At 42.0% G+C, this 19,137-nt stretch overlaps 2 protein-coding genes across 6 annotated transcripts in view; one reads left to right on the top strand and one right to left on the bottom strand.

The window, feature by feature from the left end:
- Positions 1-579: 579 nt before the first annotated feature.
- On the top strand, positions 580-6,460 carry LOC114904403 (1,5-anhydro-D-fructose reductase-like). Of its 2 annotated transcripts, none has more exons than XR_003795951.1 (3): positions 580-666; positions 2,904-3,047; positions 6,412-6,460. XR_003795951.1 is itself a non-coding variant. In XM_029238300.1 (3 exons), the coding sequence occupies exons 1-3, from the start codon at positions 628-630 to the stop codon at positions 4,760-4,762; spliced, it is 261 nt and encodes an 86-aa protein (XP_029094133.1). In that variant the 5' UTR covers positions 580-627; the 3' UTR covers positions 4,763-5,079. The 2 variants fall into 2 exon arrangements, 1 of the variants encoding a protein (XP_029094133.1); XM_029238300.1 differs by lacking the exon at positions 6,412-6,460 and adding an exon at positions 4,685-5,079.
- Positions 6,129-19,137, bottom strand: part of LOC114904401 (aldo-keto reductase family 1 member C3 homolog) — a 30,898-nt gene continuing 17,889 nt past the window's right edge. The window contains exons 4-10 of one of the 4 annotated variants that reach the window (XM_029238295.1): positions 18,526-18,642; positions 17,758-17,835; positions 16,653-16,775; positions 11,398-11,507; positions 10,516-10,681; positions 9,844-9,926; positions 6,129-6,583 (exon numbers count right to left, since the gene is read on the bottom strand). In XM_029238295.1, the coding sequence (XP_029094128.1) occupies positions 6,541-6,583; positions 9,844-9,926; positions 10,516-10,681; positions 11,398-11,507; positions 16,653-16,775; positions 17,758-17,835; positions 18,526-18,642 (720 nt within the window). In that variant the 3' untranslated portion in view covers positions 6,129-6,540. Of the gene's footprint in view, positions 6,584-9,843; positions 9,927-10,515; positions 10,820-11,397; positions 11,508-16,652; positions 16,776-17,757; positions 17,836-18,525; positions 18,643-19,137 lie in introns of those variants that run through there. The other 3 variants (XR_003795950.1, XM_029238298.1, XM_029238297.1) reach the window with 3 other exon arrangements.

The raw sequence follows: 19,137 nt of genomic DNA, 5'->3' as shown, positions 1-19,137 counted from the left end.
AAAGAACCAAGGCCAACACACTCTTCTATGAAATCGTGGAACCCTCGGGGTCCCGCCCAAGCACAACAATTTGTAGAGGATGAAGCAGGTCTTCCCTCCCGTATCCTGGTGCCCCCTGGGATGGGAGTGGGAGTCTTGGGAGCCTACCCTCGTCCCACGCGCTCAGAGCGGTGGACACAAGGCCTCAGACCCTGTCCTCTCCCCGCTGCCCTGGGGGTGGCCCGGCCCAGACGACCCTGGGAACCTCTGGATCCCCGCCCAGCAGCCCGGCATCTCTCCACTCCGCATGCTGTGCGCCGCCAGCGTGTTGCTAGGAGACTGGGTGCTGGGCCTACTCCCTCCTGGACCGCTAAGCCCACCCGGCGCGTGCGCACATGCTCTCCCCAACGCCCTACCTTCCGTCCCCGCCCATGTGGGCGTGTCCACTGCCCGCGAGCGCTTCTGGCTAACCGGCCGCGTCGCTAGCCAATCAGGGTGTCCACCACCGGCGCCTCCAGCCAATCAGGTGTCCACCATCGGAGCCGCCGGCCAATCGAAGTGTCCACCACCGTGCCGCCAGCGAATCCGGGCACCCACTATGGTGGCGTCCCTCGGAGCCGCGCGGCAGCTGTAGAGGTGATCTGAAGCATGGAGAAGATACCTGTCCTGGGCCTGGGCATCTGGAAGGTGAGGCGGCCCCGTGGTCGGGGAGGGGCGGCGCCTTTCCTCGGCGCTCCCTGACGTGGAGGGGCCACCTACCTGGACACCCGCATGGACACCCCCGGGACACCTGCTGCAGCCTCCGCAGGCCCAGCTGATCGCCCGCACCTGCCGCAGGGCTCCTCCTGTGTTTGAAAGATGGAATATTTAGATATCAGATTTTCTGAAAATGGAGGTTGTCCTTATTCATATTGAGTCCCAATTATAATTATTCAGAAATAACGTCTGGGAAGGCCCAGAAGAAAAGGTGGTCATGCTTGGATAAGGGCGGGAAGATTGGCAGTCACCTCACAGATCAGAGCAGCAGCCAACCGGAAGATGGGGAAATGTCTGTATCAAAGAGACAAGGAAATGCTGCCATTGCCAACTTGGTTTTAAAAAGAAACATTGATTTTTATTTTTTTTGTTTTTTTTGCGGTACGCGGGCTTCTCATTGTTGTGGCCTCTCCCGTTACGGAGCAAGGCTCCGGACGCGCAAGCCCCGTGGCCATGGCTCACGGGCCCAGACGATCTGTGGCATGTGGGATCTTCCCGGACCCGTGTCGCCTAGCATCGGCAGGCGGACTCTCAACCACTGTGCCACCAGGGAAGCCCTAAAAAGAAACATTGAAACTTTGTCTTCTTCCCCGTGTAAAAACCTGATAGTGGAAGTACTTTGGACCTTTCTCTACTTCAGACTTTCTAATTCCTGTCAGTGATTTAGACATAGCACTAACTAAAAAGCCTTTCAAATTTGCTTTCTTTTAAAACTTAGTCTTTGGTAAAAAGATATTCATTTAAGAAGTCACATAGGAAGTTATTGGATGAGTAGGAATTCGAATGATCCACGCTTGCTCATCAAAATATTATGTAAATTATTTCTTCTATCCACTTAACTCGTAGAGGCCAGGGTTGTAGTTTAATTCATTGTGGTTTGGTAGAATGAGTTGGAATTATTTCCTCTTTACCTCTTGTCAGAAAGATTTTGTTTTAAAGTGGGGTGAATTCTGACTTGAAAATTTTGTAGAACTATGTGTGTGTTGTGTTTAATTCCTTCATTTAAAAAATAACTATAGGACAATTGAGCTTTATTTCTTCTTGAGTTAAGTTTTTCTAGGAATATTTCCATTTTTCCAAATTGTCGGCTTCTAGTCATTGATAATAGTTTCTTAGATTTTAAATCTCTATTTTTGTCTCTATGTACTGCTTTCCTTTCATGTCATTTTTAAAAAACTTGGTCTCCTCAGTCTTGTCAAAAGTTTGTCTACTTTAGGGAATTCCCTGGTGGCCCAGTGGTTAGGCCTCCATGCTCCCACTGCTGGGGGCCCGGATTCGATCCCTGGTTGGGGAACTAAGATCCCACATGCTGTGCAGCGCAGCCAAAAAAAAAAAGACAACAACCAAAACGTTTGTCTACTTTATTAAGATTTTTCAAAGAACTAACCACTGGCTTTGTTAATCTTCTTTATTGATATTTGATATTCATTCTTATTTTCATAAGTGGTTCTTCTAACTTTGAGGTGGACACTTAGTTCATTAGCTCCCAGCCACTCTGAATGTGTTCTCGTTAAATGAAGATCATGATCCTGATGCATCTCGTGGGGTGATGTCAAGTTCAAGTGAGAAAGCGCCTTGTGAGCTGTGAAGCCCTTTGGAAACATTGGGTTTAATGGTCCTGTGAGCCGTCACGGGCCTCTTCCCCTCAGGCCCCTCACCTGCTAGAACAACCCCGTTCACAGTGAGCATTTTCTTTTCCGAACTTCCACATTCCTGATAGAGTCCATCTCGTTCCTTTGGGTCTGGCAGATGCTCTGTGTGATGGATTATCTTTGTGTGCACATGTCTACCTTCACACTTGGGCTGATAGTCTTTGTGGGTAGAGGGTGAGCCTGTACCTCCTTGCGGCTCACCTATCATCTTTATTCATCCTAAATTTATTTATTCCTCTGTTCCATTCTGGAAACACGGCCTCTAGCTCAGTTATTTGCAAGCACGAAAAATACCTAAAGCGTTTTCCCCAAATAAGTAAAGGAATTTGAACTTAGATTAACTATAAATCCTTTCTGACTCTGACATTCCCTAATTTTAGGACAAAGGGATAGGAGTACCAATTCAGTAACTTCATTTTTTATGGATCATTGGCTGTGCATTCTAGAGTGCAAAGGGGGAATTAGGGTTGGCCTCTCCTGAATGTGGGTGGTTTACTTCTGTTCCTTGTTTTGCAGGTGGCCCCAGGGGAAGTGACGGAGGCAGTAAAAGTGGCGATAGACACAGGCTTGTACCACAACGAGAATGAGGTTGGAGTGGGGATCCAGTGCAAGGTCAAGGAGGGCCTGGTGAGGCAGAAGGACGTGTTTATTGTCAGCAAGGTGGGCCTTCCCTGGCAGAGAGAGCAGGGTGCAGACCGCTCAGGGCTGGGCCACGAGGTGGGGGGAGCAGCACACGGAGGGTTCTCCGGTCTCCTCACGGGAGCTGATGACTCCACCTGTGCTTGAACCAGGGACAGGACTTCTGCAGCTTCGTGCAGATGCTGGGATTGGTGCGGTCAGGGGGTCGGGGACAGCGTGACAGGCAGAGGGGACCTCTTGAGCAAAGGCACAGGGTATGGGACAGCGCGGGGTACAGGGGCCCATAAGAAGCTTGACGTTCCTACATGGAAAAATGTTAGGCAGCAGAGACGTGAGGCTGGGGAAGCGGATGGGCCAGACGGTGGAAGTCTGGATGCCATTTGAGGAACTTATTCTTTTCCCCTTAGACAAAGGACCACCGCTGAAGGCTTTGAAGTAGGGAGCTTGTATTCTATGTAAGAGAGACTTGTGTTGTGTCGAGGTGATCGTAGCCGCTGAAAGAAGCACGTGTTTGAACAGGAGGCAGGAGACAGGCGACAGTAACAGCCATAGAGGCTGGGGTGATGACGGCCTGAACTAGGATGCAGGCCAGGACAGGACAGAGAAAGGAGTACAGACATCCTGGAAAGGATTCCTCCTACATTAGGCTGGATGATCACTGCTTGGGCGTCTCCCATGAGAGCAGCTTTTCTGAGAATCTCATGGTGTAAGCTGAGCTGTCAGTCATCTTTTTAGACTAAACAAGAAAAACTGCTTCATTCCTAGTGCAGCTCTACTTTAAGTCATTGTATTAGTTTCAGTAAAGGATGTAGCAACGGTGCATCAGTCACAGTAACAGAGAACAGAAGATGCCTAGAAAGCGAAGCAAGAGAGAATGATTCAGAAACGACTTATGTATGTTTGGAATCCAATGTTCAGAGAATAATACTTAAAATAACGATAATAGCTGTCTTGCACTTACTGTCAGCTAATAGTATGATTTTAATGATGTACCAGGCACTGTTTTACACTTACTTTCTCATTTAATCCTCACAAGCCTGTAAGGTGGGGACTGTTGTTAACACCCCATTGTACAGGTGATGAAACTGAGGCACAGAAAGTCTTAGTAAGATTATCGGTCCCAGAAGCAGGTACTCAGGTCAGACCCTCTTACCCTGCCTGGGGAACTGCCTCATTTTCTAGGGGTCCCTGCAGTTGGCTGCCTAGGTGGTAGAAAAGTAAAAGGTCTCAGATCACTCAACAAATAGCAGAGTAGAATTCTATTTATGAGTAATTAAGAGCCAACAAAATAAAACAGAGGGCTTCCCTGGTGGCGCAGTGGTTGAGAGTCCGCCTGCCGATGCAGGGGACACGGGTTTGTGCCCCGGTCCGGGAAGATCCCACGTGCCATGGAGCAGCTGGGCCCGTGAGCCATGGCCGCTGAGCCTGCGCGTCCGGAGCCTGTGCTCCGCAACGGGAGAGGCCACAACAGTGAGAGGCCACGTACAGAAAAAAAAAAAAAAAAAAAAGAAAGGAATCCAAAAGGGAGGAGCAGGTGTGGAGCCGGTGACAGTTTTCTAGTTGCTCATTTTACAGTAAACTTTTATTTTGTGAGAACTGTAAATTCACATGCTATTGAAAGAAATAATACAGAGAAATCTCGTGTCCCCTCTGCTCAGCTCCCCGCAACGTTACCATCTTGCAAGATGACAGCCCCATGTCATGACAAGGATATCGACAACGATACAACCCACTGAGCTTATTCAGATTTTCCCAAATTTGTGCTGGGCGTGCATTTAGTTCTGTGCAATTTTTTCACCTATGTGTTTCATGAATCGTGGCCACAGTTAGGACAGAGAACTTCTCCATCACCAATCCCTTTTCGAACTGTTCCCCCCTCTCTTCTGCCCCACTCCCTCCTTTAATTTTCCAGCTTTCTTGAGGTGTAAATGACAAATAAACTGTATGTGTTTTAAGTGTGCAGCGTGATGATCTGACACACTTGCACATTGTGAACTGATTCCCACAATCAAGTTAACTCCCGTCACATCACATAGCTCCCTTTTTTGTGCGTGGTTAGAAGGCTTAAGATTTACTCTAACAGAGTAAGTAGTAGATACTAGTTCCATAAATATAAAAATCAATTTTTTAAATTAGAATAGTTATAAACTAAAAGTACTATCCTCATTGTCAATTCTATCGGTTGATTCCATGAAAGGACATTGGACGAGATTCATCACACTTTCTTTTTTTTTTCCCCAGCTTTAATGTTGTATAATTGACAATTAAAATTATAGATAGTGATGATCTGATATTCATATACATGGTGAAATGATCCCCACATGCAATCAAGGTAATTAACACATCCATCAACTGTCAGATTCCTTTTTTTGTTTTTTGTTTTTGTTTTGGTGGGAACCCTTAAGATCTATTCTCTAAGCAAATTCAATTATACACTACAGTATTATTAACTACAGTCAGCATTCTCTACATGAGAACCTCAGAACTTACTCATCTCATAACTGAAATTTGGTACCCTTTGACAAACATCTCCCTATTTTCCCCACTCCGATCACATGCATGTTAGATCTTTTGTTATTATTCCACAGGTCCCCAAGGCCCTGTTCCTATTTTTTAAAAAAACCTACTCTCTCTCTCTTGTTCCCACTGGGTAATTGATATCGCTTTATCTTCCAGCACACTGATTATTTCCTCTGTTCCTTCAAATCTACTGAGGTTATCCACTGAGTTTTCAATTTTTATTATTGTATTTTTCAGTTCTAAAATTACCATTTGGTTTTTCTTTATGTCTTCTATTTCTTTGCTAGGACACTCTATTTCCTTGTTGAAACTTTTTACTTTTTCATTTGTCCCCAGTATGTTTGTAATGGCTTGTTGAAACAGTTTCATGATGGCTGCTTTAAAATCTTGGTCAGATAATTCTAATATCTCAGTCATCTTGGTGTGGGTATCTGTAGCTTGTCTTTTCTAATTCAATTTGATGCCTTGTTTTAGGTATAATGAGTAATTTTTTATTGAAATCTGGACATTTGGGGCATTGTGTATTCATTAAGTTTTAGATCCCTTTAAAAGGTCTCATAAAATTATATAGTGCGGCAAATTCACAGAACAAAAGGGGAAAAAACACACAAGAACTACAGACAGGTGAAAAGCCAGACTTCGAAAATTTGGAAAATATACTATGGTTAGCTTTTTCTGGGGGATCCATATCTCCTGTGATCACTTCCAGGGCTGACAGCATTTCAACCTCAGTTATACAGGGAAACAAAACAAAACAGATAAACCAAAAAAGCCAAAGCAGCAGTAGGTTGGATTGTTTGAAATGTATCTTTATTTACTTTGGGGGAAAAAGACTGGGTTTAGAGATTTTTATTTCCTGCTCCAGGGACTCCAGCCATATCGCGACTGATCAGGCTAAGTGACATGCAACGAAGCAGGTACGTTCTCATCCTTGAGATGTCCTCCAATCATCAACCCAAAACTGAGAACTCTGGAGCAACCACAGACACTGCTGTTAATATTCAACATGAAATGGATAATTTGGATGATGAGACAGTCTAAAAGATAAATGGAGAGTCTTAGTCAAGTAACTGTTTCTGGGCTGGGTAAAGAGAGGTTTCTTTTAAACTGGCTTAAGCATGAGAATTAATGTAGTTTTCTTTTTTGGACAAGTACAAACCCAACGAGTTTTATAACAACCATATACAATTGTATTACAATGTAATGAACACACTGTAAAAATAAATATACTTACATGCACTTGGGCACACACACAAAAATAAACCAATATATTCCATTTTTTAGGTATATTGTTCTACAACTTAAAGAGATAAACTATTTGCGTTGATATTATAAACTCCCAAGAGGGCAGAAATAAGTTCTTCCTCTTTTAAAACAGCGCCAATCTGGTTTAATACCTAAAGTTAACAAATATTTCAAGGTGATGATGTGGAAGGTGACAAGAATATCACTGTTGTTCAATTTCTTTCAAGCACTCAGAAATAATTTACCTATGACTTTGCTGGGTGAAAAATTATATATTAGATCTAGAGATAGAGTGATTATAATATAAGCCACTTCAACAGGGGTTTCCATTTTTAGCAAAGGAAGTGAACTGTCTTGTATATATAAAGTACAGTAAGTCCCCTATATGCGAACCTTCAAGTTGCAAACTTTCAAAGTTGTGAACGTGCGTTCCATCAGCGTCAGGCATGAGTGAAATTACAGCTTGCCCGCCGTCTCCTACTACTGATGATCCCTCAGCTCTACCATCTCCCATCTCCTCTCCCTCCGGCAGGCAGTAACTCTTCTTGCCCGTTCACTCGATGCCAGCCCCTGGATGCCAGCTGTTGTACTGGACTGCTGTACTTTTCAAGGTACTGCGCTGTGAGATTAAAAATGCTTCCTTTATTTTGTGTGTTTATTTGTTATGTATGTTTGTGTGAAAAGTATTATAAACCTATTACAGTGCAGTACTATATAGCCAATTGTGTTAATTGGGTACCTAGGCTAACCTTGTTGGACTTACAAATGCGCTCTCGGAAGGAGGCTCATTCTTATGTAGGGGACTTACTGTAGTCATCTTCAAGGTAGGCAACGCTAAACCACTGGATAATTATTGTTGATTAAAATGACTGACATTAATTGTTAAAAATTACTACCTGCTTCTTCACTGTCCCTTACTTTTCCCTGTCTATCATTTTCTTATATTATTCATTCAACAAACATTTACTAATTACTCAGAGAGAGGGCAGTTTTTTAAAAATCCTTCCCTACGAATCTAACGTTCTGTGGTAAACAGAAAGTAAACAGAATAGGTTAGCAAACCACACGGTATGTTAATTAGGGAGGTGGGCCAAGAGAAAAAGGGAGCAGGATGGAGGGGAAGGAAGGGCTGTACAGGGCTGCATTTTTAGATAAAGTGACAGAGAAGGTGTCACAGAGGTGCCATCTGAGTTAAGACTGACAGTGGTGAAGGAGTGACCATCCAGGTATTTGGAGGAAGAGCGTTCTGGGCAGAGGGAACAGACAGTGCAAAGGCCCCAAGATGGGCCTGACGCATGTGGGGGACAGCAAGGAGGCCACTGGGCTGCACTGGAGTCGGAAGGGGCAGAACAGCAGGACTTAGAGGCAGAGGCATGGGGAGACCATATCCTGCTGGACTTTGTAGGTTTTGTGAGGACTCTGGCCTTTACTCCGAGTGAGAAGACAGGCCACCAGTTACCGAGACAGGATTTCCCCATCAGACCTACTATTTTTTTTGTTTGTTTTTTGTGGGTTTTTTTTTCAGAAAATAGTAGTGTTTTTATTTTTTATTGTTTTTGATTTAGTTTAATTTTTATTTTATATTGGAGTATAGTTTATTTACAATGTTGTGTTAGTTTCAGGTGTGCAGCAAAGTGATTTAGTTATACATATACATATATCCATTCTTCTTCATATTCTTTTCCCATATAGGTTATTACAGAATATTGAATAGAGTTCCCTGTACTATATATTTTATATGTAGTAGCGTGTATATGTTAAATAAGTCAGAGAAAGATAAATATCATATGATATCACTTATATGTAGAATCTAAAAAGAATGATACAAATGAACTTATTTACAAAACAGAAACAGACTCACAGACATAGAAAACAAACTTACGGTTACCAAAGGGGAAAGGTGTTGGGGGAGGGATATTAGGAGTTTGGGATTAACATATACAGACCTACATTTTTACCTCATTCACTCTGGTGAGTACGGGCAGAGACGAAGTACAGAAGCAGAGAGCAAATAGCAGCCAGTTAGTTGATCAGGAAGATTCTGATACAAGCATGTGAGGTATGTGGGGCTTGGGAGGGTGGGGTGGGTGCAGGTACCATCATGAGCTCAAGTGTAGACTTGATAAGTTTGAGTGGAGTAGAGCAAATGGATATACAAGTCTTGGTCCAGGGCCTAGGTCTGGGCTGGATATAATTTGGGGGAGTGTATGTTTACCCAGTGTTTAGAGCACGGGACTAGATTAAGTACCAAGGATGAGGATGTGGATAGAAAAGAGAAGACGTCCAAGGATTGAGCCTTAGGTCACTACAAAGTTAAGAGGTCAGGTTGATGAGGAGACACCTGCAAAGACCAGGAGAAGGAATGGCATGGGGGATAAGGGGAAACCAGATCTACAGTGAAGAAAGCATAGCTGAGAAAGTGTTTCTAGGAGGAGTGACCCACTAGGTAAAATAAGATGGATGAGGATCACTGCTGGGTTAAGCAAAGAGGAGGTCATGGCTGACCTTGACAAGAGGAGCTTTGGCAGAGAGGAGGGCAAATGCCTGGTTTGTGTGGGTTCAGAAGAGAATGGGGAGAGAGACAAGAGAGGAAGAAAGCATGGACTTCTTCAAGAAGTTTTGCTGTAAAAGGAGAAACGGGGATGGTGTGGTGAGCCGCAGATGAAGTCAGTCTGAGACAGAGCTTCTTTGAAGATGAGGGAATGTTCCAATGCCTCTAGGAGTAATCTCATGGGGAGGGGAAATCCGATGAAGTAGAGGGAGAGAGAGCAGGATGTAACCAGGTTTTAGACCAATGAGTAAGACAAAGAAGAGAGAGGAGACTTGAAAATATGTGCAAAGGATGTCATCGTATTGATTGATCCTGGAATTTAAGCAGAGGAAGGACAGAGGGGCGTGGAGTAACGGGTATGAGGGCTTGAAGGAAAAATGTTTTCCATCCACTTCCCTAAAAGAAGAGGCAAGAGAAGACCCTGCCCTTTGTGGATTAGAATAAATGGAATTCCTTCATTACCCTGCTCCCCCAGCATCTACAATGGAACAGGGTACTTACGAATCTTCTTCAAAATAGCGCATGTTTCTGTTTAGGCCATCTAGACTTTGCATATCCTCTGGGGTCAACTGGAATTCAAAAACCTATCAGAAATGTGAGAAGATCAATTCAATTTCCTGGAGGCAATTACTGCAGCCCCTACATGCCCCCCACATGCAGATACACACACACAAATATATGTAGGAACTTATGTAGGTTTCATGAGACAGTTGTCATGAACTTGGGGTTCATTCCCTGACAAAAGTCATGGGCATTTGTCCATTCAAAGAGTTGAGATTAGCAACTCAGGTCACCCTCAGAGACTTGTATTGAATAGCTGTGGTAGCAGCCAAGGAATCCTTGAGATTTTTGAGCCCAGGTCTCACTTCAGCTAACTCCTTCATTTTTTTAGCTGAAGAAATCAAGGGATGATTTACTCAGGGCCGTACTGTTGAGTGAAAACCAGGACTGAGACTCAAACCTGACGCTCTGTCGACTGTTCTTTACAACCACCATGCCTACTCGCTTGTAGGATTTGGAGGACAGGACAGTTAACTATAGCACATATACGCATAGAATATACAGGGAGATAAGCTTTGCCCCAATACACATTGGGAGCCTCCCAAATAACCCATCCCGGGGAAAATGATGTGCTGCTGTCAGCTCCCTGCTGCCCAAAACCCTACCAGGTACCTGGAAGTTCTCCTTGAGCCTCTTCTCATTGAAGCTCTTGGCCAGAGCAGCCACCCCTCTCTGCAGCTGATAGCGCAGGGTGACCTGGGCTGGAGTTCGCCTGTGCTTTTCAGCAATGGTGTTGAGTACTGGATCCTGCAGGAGAACTGGATTGTCCTTTTTCACCCTGGGAGGGAGGCAGAGGTGCTATGTGTCTGAGGTTGTGTATCCATTCTACTTGGGGATAGTTCATTCAGGCTAGGGGTGGTTGATCCTCTAGAATCTTCCTCATTACCTTCTGGCTGTCTCAATATTTCTTTGGCTTCTTTTGGTAAATCCAAAGAAGGACAAGGGAAAGAAAGGGAAAATTGGGTAGTTTTTTCATCTTTTAAACATTTCTGAGAAACTTAGTAAAAGATTGAATAAGTCAAGAAGACAAAATTGTTGTCCACAGTAAGACCCAATGACCACCATCATAACAAATAACCAAGAATTTTATAAGAATTTGCTATTGCAAAAAATGCTCTCAACTAATTGTCTTCATTTTGTCCTCAGCTGTTAAAAGGTACACATCTATATTCCTCTTGAAGAGATAAAGAAACTAAAACTTACAGAAGTTGTAACTTGTCTCATATCCCTCAACTGCTAAGTGTCAGAATCATGGCTTGGAATTACCTTGTCACTCTTTAAATCCAAACCTTTTGAATTGGATGAACATTTTAATCAGTAATAATTACTTTATTATTCAATAATGTTTTATTCAGTCCTCACAATGTAGGCTAGGTAAAGGGTTTGCAAAGATGGATGATTCCTCTTGACTATACTTAATTTCCTCCAGACATTGAGAGATGTCTCCAGAAGGCACAGCATCTAGGGTCGGAATACCTTTATAGAGATCATTACCATTTTTTCCTTAAGTCAGACCCCAAGGTAGCATATGCAACAAGGAGAATGTCCTTGGACTTGCAGAACTCCAGCAGTTTGCTCTGGTTGAGGTAAGGGTGACATTCCACCTGTAAATTGCCAAGCAGAAGTATTGGAGTGTAGGACCAGCAGGTTTGCCAGCACCAAATTTACAAGGAACATACAGTGAATACAGATTCACGGCACCAGAAATACTTAGAAATACCAGCAACGTGGGCCAGCAAGTGACCGTCATCCACAGCTGTACCCATGGTGCACCAAACACAATAGTTTTAGTGCCTAAAAATGTCTTGTGCTTTACCTGTTCATCCCTCCTTCCCTCCCCATGAACCCTTTGCAACCACTGATCTTTTCTTTCTTTCTTTCTTCCCTTTTCTTCCTTCCTTCCTTCCTTTCCTTCTTCCTTCCTTCCTTCCTTTCTCTTTCTTGTTTTTTTTTGGAGCACTTTTGGTTTTACAGAAAAAATCGAACAAAAAATACAGTTTCCATATTTCCCTTCATTCCCTCTCCAATTTCCCCTATTATTAGCCTCTTACATTAGTATGGTACATTTATTAAAATTGATGAGTCAATATTGGCAGATTATTATTAAGTAAAGCCCATAGTTTACAATAGAGTGCATTCTTTGTGATGTAAATTCTATGGGTTTTGACAAATGGATGATGTGTATCTTTCATTACAATATCCAACAGAATAATAGTTATACTGTCCTAAGATTTCCCCTGTGTACCACCTATTCATCCACCCTTCTGTCCCTTTGTACCCCTGGCAAGCATTGATCATTTTACTGTCTCCATAGTTTTGCCTCTTCCAGAAAGTCATAGAGGTGGAATCATACAGTAGGTAGACTTTTCAGATTGGCTTCTTTCACTTAACAATATGCATTTAAGTTTCCTCCATGTCTTTTTCTCGCTTGATAGCTCACTTTTAAATTGCTAAATAATATTACATTGTAAGGCTGTTCCAGAGTTTGTTTATCCTTTCACCTCTGGAGGGATGGAAGGACATCTTTGTTGCTTCCAAGTTTGGGCAATTATGAATAAAACTGCTATAAAACTCTGTGTTCAGGTTTGTGTGTTTTCAGCTCCTTTGGGTAAATACCAAGGACTACAATGCTGGATCATATGGTAAGAGTATGTTTAGTTTTGCAAGAAACTGCCAAGCTGTCTTGCAGAGTGGCTGCACCATGTTGCACTCCCATCAGCCATGAATGAGAGTTCCTGTTGCTCCACATCCTCACCAGCATTTGGTGTTGTCAGTGTTCTGGATTTGGACACTTTTAACAGGTGCATAGCAGGAGGGTGGCCCCACCCCATCTGTGGTTTTTCTCTCTGTGGTCTCAGCTACCCACAGTCAACCATGGTCTGAAAATATTAAATGGAAAATTCCAGAAATACACAATTCATAAGTTTTACATTTCACACTGTTCTAAATGGTGTGATGAAGTCTTGTGCTGTCCTGCCCCATCCCACGCAAGACAGGAATCATGCCTTTGTTCAATGTACCCACACTCTATATGCTACCAGCCTGTTGGTCACTTAGTAGCCATCAGATCATCTTTTGTGGTATCGCAGTGCTGGTGTTCAAGTGACCCTTATTTTACTTAGTAATGTCCCCAAAACACAAAATTAGTGATGCTGGCAATTCAAATATTCTCTCTCTCTCTCTCTCTCTCTCTTTTATTGGAGTATAGTTGCTTTACAATGTTGTGTTAGTTTCTGCTGTAAAACAAAGTGAATCAGCTATATGTACACATATATCTCCTCCCTCTTGGACCTCCCCACCCCCCATCCAACCTATCTAGGTCATCAGAGAGCGAGCTGAGCTCCCTGTACTATACAGCAGGTTCCCACTAGCTACCTATTTTACACATGGTAGTGTATCTATGTCAGTCCTAATCTCCCAGTTCATCCCACCATCCCCTTCCCCACCCGACATGTCCACATGTCTGTACTCTACGTCTGTGTCTCTATTCTTGCCCTGCAAAGAGGTTCATCTGTACCATTTTTCTAGATTCCACATATATGCATTAACATACAATGTTTGTTTTTCTCTTTCTGACTTACTTCACTCTGTATGATAAACTCTAGGTCCATCCACATCTCTACAAATGACCCAATCGTGTTCCTTTTTATGACTGAGTAATATTCCATTGTATATATGTACCACATCTTCTTTATTCATTCATCTGTCGATGGACATTTAGGTTGTTTCCATGTCCTGGCTATTGTAAATAGTGCTGCAATGAAAATTGGGGTGCATGTGTCTTTTTGAATTATGGTTTTATCAGGGTATATGCCCAGTAGTGGGATTACTGGTCATATGGTAGTTCTATTTTTAGTTTTTTAAGAAACCTCCATACTGTTCTCCATAGTGGCTGTATCAATTTACATTCCCACCAACGGTGCAAGAGGGTTCCCTTTTCTCCACACCCTCTCCAGCATTTATTGTTTGTAGATTTTTTGAGGATGGGCATTCTGACGGGTGTGAGATGATACCTCATTGTAGTTTTGATTTGCATTTCTCTAATAACTAGTGATGTTGAGCATTTTTCACATGCCTCTTGACCATCTGTATGTCTTCTCTGGAGAAATGTCTATTTAGGTCTCCAGCCCTTTTTTTTTTTCCTGCCCATTTTTTGATTGGGTTGTTTGTTTTTTTGATATTGAGCTGCATCAGCTGTTTGTATATTTTGGAGATTAATCCTTTGTCAGTTGCTTTGTTTGCAAATATTTTCTCCCATTCTGAGGGATGTGTTTTCGTCTTGTTTATGGTTTCCTTTGCTGTGCAAAAGCTTTTAAGTTTCACTAGATCCCATTTGTTTATCTTTGTTTTTATTGTCATTACTCTAGGAAGTGGATCAAAAAAGATCTTGCTGTGATTTATATCAAACAGTGTTTTCCCTTTGTTTTCCTCTAAGAGTTTCATAGTGTCTGGTCTTATATTTAGGTCTTTAAACCATTTTGAGTTTATTTTTTGTGTATGGTGTTAGGGAGTGTTCTAATTTCATTCTTTTACATGTAGCTGTCCAGTTTCTCCAGCACCACTTATTAAAGAGACTTACATTAGTATGGTACATACTAATTTCTCCATTGTATACTCTTGCCTCCTTTGTCATAGATTAAGTGACCAGAGGTGTGTGAGTTTATCTCTGGGCTTTCTATCCTGTTCCATTGATCTATATTTCTGTTTTTGTGCCAGTACCATACTGTCTTGATTACTGTAGCTTTGTAGTATAGTCTGAAGCCAGGGAGCCTGATTTCTCCAGCTCCATTTTTCTTTCTCAATATTACTTTGGCTATTCAGGGTCTTCTGTGTTTCCATACAAATTGTAAAATTTTTTGTTCTAATTCTGTGAATAACACCATTGGTAATCTGATAGGGATTGCATTGAATCTGTAGATTGCTTTGGGTAGTATAGTTATTTTCACAATATTGATTCTTACAATGTTCCAAGAACATTGTATATCTCTCCATCTGTTTGTGTCATCTTTGATTTCTTTCATCAGTGTTTTACACTTTTCTGAGTACAGGTCTTTTGCCCCTTAGGTAAGTTTATTCCTAGGTATTTTATTCTTTTTGTTGTGATGGTAAATGGGATTGTTTCCTTAATTTCTCTTTCTAATCTCTCATTGTTAATGTATAGGAATGCAAGAGATTTCTGTGCATTAATTTTGTATCCTGCTACTTTACCAAATTCATTGATTAGCTCTAGTAATTTTCTGGTAGCATCTTTTAGATTTTCTATGTACAGTATATTGTCATCTGCAAACAGTGACAGTTTTACTTCTTCTTTTCCAATTTGTATTTCTTTTTCTTCTCTGGTTGCCTTGGCTAGGACTTCCAAAACTATGCTGAATAATAGTGGCAAGAATGGACATCCTTGACTTGTTCCTGATCTTAGAGGAAATGCTTTCAGTTTTTCACCATTGAGAATAATGTTTTCTGTGGGTTTGTTGCATATGGCCTTTATTATGTTGAGGTAGGTTCCCTCTATGCCCACTTTCTGGAGAGTTTGTTGAATTTTGTCAAAAGCTTTTTCTGCATCGACTGAGATGACCATATGGTTTGTACAAATTTCCAAGACTGAACCAAGAAGAATTAGAGAATATAATCAGACCAATCACAAGTAATGAAATTGAAACTGTAATTAGAAATCTTCCAGCAAACAAAAGTCCAGGACCAGATGGCTTCACAGGAGAATTATATCAAACATTTAGAGAATAGCTAACACCTATCCTTCTCAAACTCTTCCAAAAAACTGCAGAGGAAAGAACACTCCCAGACTAGTTCTATGAGGCCACAATCACCCTAATACCAAAACCAGACAAAGATATCACAAAAAAAGAAAATTACAGACCAATATCACTGATGAACATAAATGCAAAAATCCTCAACAAAATTCTAACAAATGGAATCCAACAACACATTAAAAAGATCATACACCATTATCAAGTGGGATTTAGCCCAAGGATTCAAGGATTCTTCAATATATGCAAATCAATCACTGTGATACACCATAATTAACAAATCAAATATTCTCTTACTGTGCTTAGTTCCCTGACCAGGGATCGAACCTGCACCCCCTGCATTGGAAGCACAGAGTCAACCACTGGACTTCCAGGGAAGTCCCATTACTGTACTTAATTAAAATTAAACTTTATCATAGGCATGTACATATAGGAAAAAACATAGTCTATATAGTGTTCAGTAATATCCATGGTATGGTTTGGGGCATCCACTGTGGTGGTGGTGGGTGGGGGGAGGTGTCTTATCCCACAGATTAGAGAGAACTATTGTATCTCACTTTTGTCTTAATTTGCAAATCTCTAATGATATGTGATGTTTAACAATTTTTCATATGCTTATTTGCTACCTGTTCAGGCAAACCTTGGAGATACTGCAGGTTCAGTTCCAAGCCATCACAATAAAGCAAATATTGCAATAAAGGAGCCACATATTTTTCAGTTTCCCAGTAAACATAAAAAGTGATGTTTACACTACACTGTGGTCTATTAAGTGTGCAATAGCATATGTCTAAAAACTACATACCTTAATTTAAAACGACTCAATTGCTAAAAAGTGCCAAAACAGTTACAATAGTAACATCAGCAGCTAGTGTCCAAAGGTACAGTACATGAGAGGGGAGCGCCATTGGTGACTTTGTTGAAGTGAGAAAAGAGTAAGCTGATGAGGAGGGATAAGAGGTTGGGGGGCCAATTGGTGGCGTTCACCTGGTTGCAGACGGGCTTGTACTTGAGCCCTGGCTTGTTCAGGATCATCTCCAGCTGCTTGCAGTTAAAGTTGGACACCCCAATGGACTTGGCCAGTCCTGCGTCCTTACACTTCTCCAGGGCCTGGGGAGGAAGAGGTGGTGAGGAGTAACTGGCTAGAGAAGCATAACAAATGGTAGCATGCTGTGGATGAGAGACAATACGTGATGCAGATGTCAGTAAATAAGACAAGAATTGGCCAATAGGAGGAGAATGAGAAATAAAATAGTTTTTGAAATGGGTAAGAAGATAGAGTAAGAATGCAAGCAGCCAAGGCAGGGCTAAGAGATCCAGTGCGATCTTTAGCTAGCACCTAAAATAATATGATAGAACAATATCAGAACAAGCGCCAGGAGAATGGAGGTTGAGTCAGGTGCAGCCTGGGAAACAGGAAGTGGCCATGCCATCTCCCAGACCACCAGCTCCTTGTTTTCTCTTTGACCTCATTTCCTATTATTGACCACCAAATTCACTCTGTTCCAGCCACACATGCCCCTTTGCTGGTTTTTGAACATGGTAATCTCTCTCCTATCTTAAAATCTTTGCCTTGATTTTCCTTATGCCTGCATCACTCTTCCTCCAGATACCCACTTACTCTACTTAATCCATTAATCAATTAATCAATTTCATCATCCATTTAATCAATTTCCTGCAAGTCTTTGGTCAAATGCCACCTTCTCAAAGAGGCCTGCCCTGTCCATTCTGTTTTGAATTGCCTATCTATGCCCCAAACCCAGCCTGGCACACTCAGTTCCCTTACTCTTTCTTATACCACTGCATCCTTCCCCCCCACCAGTAGCACCTACCACTCTATGGGTCAGAGACCTTGGTTTTGTTCATGGATGTAGCTTGAGTACTTAGAAGTACTCAGTAATCATAAGCACTCAATAACCACTTATTGAATTACTAAATAGAAGAAATGTGAAACTGAGGCAGAGGGACATTCAGGGACTTGCCCAAGTCTACACAGGGGGCAGAATTGGACTACATCCTCCTCTCCTCAATTCCTTTTCTGTCCTCTCCGCCCCAAGGTGCAGAGACATGGCCTCTTTGGAGCTGCACTCACCTCCCATGTGGTACAGAGATCCACTGTGTCAAAAATGATGTTTCCATGTGTGTCCTTTGGGAAAAAGTCCTCCCCAGGCTGGAACATAGGAAAGAAGAAGAGGTTGGATCAAGCTATGTCTGGCCTCAGCCAATATGTTTGGAGCCTTTAGACCTTGAGGCTAATGGAACCATCTATCCTTATTCTTGAAAGGAATGGTAGTACATTGAGAAAGTACAGTTCCTAGAAATGTTTTTAACCCCTAAAGGTTTAATAAATATTGTTTGTGTAAGGACAACTTGAGATACCCAAGACCCCATCCTAGTGAGAGCCCAGAGTGGTGCCATAGCTGAATGGGCTCCTTTGTCCCAGATCCTTGTGGGATAAAGCTCTTCCATCCCTGCTTTCCACCTGGAGGTGGTCTTTTGAGAGAGGGACTTGTCACCATCTCAAGGGCTGAGTCTCATCCTCCTTAAATTTTCTGCGCCTTCACAGGTCTCTACACTGGCACGTTCCCCAGACACCAGTGGGCATGAGGTTGAAATTCAAGAGTACAGGGACTTGAAAATATACATAGTTGTCCACAAGATCAAGGCAAATACATTGAAACCAGTAAACCCATCAGTCTGGGGCTGGAATAGTGAACTGGGGTAGGGATAGTTGCAGAAAAAACAAAAAGAGAGAATATTAAAGTATTATATATGATTCTTCTCATTTTCACAAACTATATCCTCTTTTTATTTAGCTACTAATGATGTTGATAACCAAAGTAAAATTACTTTCGCTAACCTTCATAGCTATTGGGAAATGAATAAGATACAGATCCACATAGCTCAGTTGAAGTTTCCTCAGCGAGCTTTCCAGGCAAGTTTGGACCAATTCTGGACGGAAAAAGGTGCTCCACAACTGCAGTGGTGGAAAGAGAAGTGGGGTGGGATTATTTAAGAATATTTAGGAGAGATTAATACAATGGCAAATAAACAACAACAACCAAAAACCCGCTCGTGGTCGTTGGGAAGTGACAAGTCATCCCGTGAAGCTCAGGATTCTTTATCATCATAGCTTATCTTCACATTGAATTAAGAAAACATGGTAGAAAGTTAAAATATGGTTTTACACAGATGCTCTCAAAACTGAAAATACAAAAAAGAATTATTTGGTTTGTTTGTGCAAGATATATCCCTGGGTTCTCCCTCAAACATCATAAATTATAATATCTGGAGACTGGGCTGGGAAACTGCATTTTATTTTTTATTTTTTTAAGAATTTTTGATATGGACCATATTTAAAGTCTTTATCAATTTTGTTACAATATTTCTTCTGTTTTATGTTTTGATTTTTTGGCCCCAAGGCATGTGGGATCTTAGCTCCCTGATCAGGGATTGAACCCACACCCCCTGC

Source organism: Monodon monoceros, unplaced genomic scaffold, assembly GCF_005190385.1.
Source record: "Monodon monoceros isolate NGI ecotype Baffin Bay Population unplaced genomic scaffold, NGI_Narwhal_1 Super_Scaffold_21, whole genome shotgun sequence".
NCBI classification, from domain to species: Eukaryota; Metazoa; Chordata; class Mammalia; order Artiodactyla; family Monodontidae; genus Monodon; species Monodon monoceros.
This window is presented reverse-complemented; position numbering and strand designations above follow the sequence as displayed.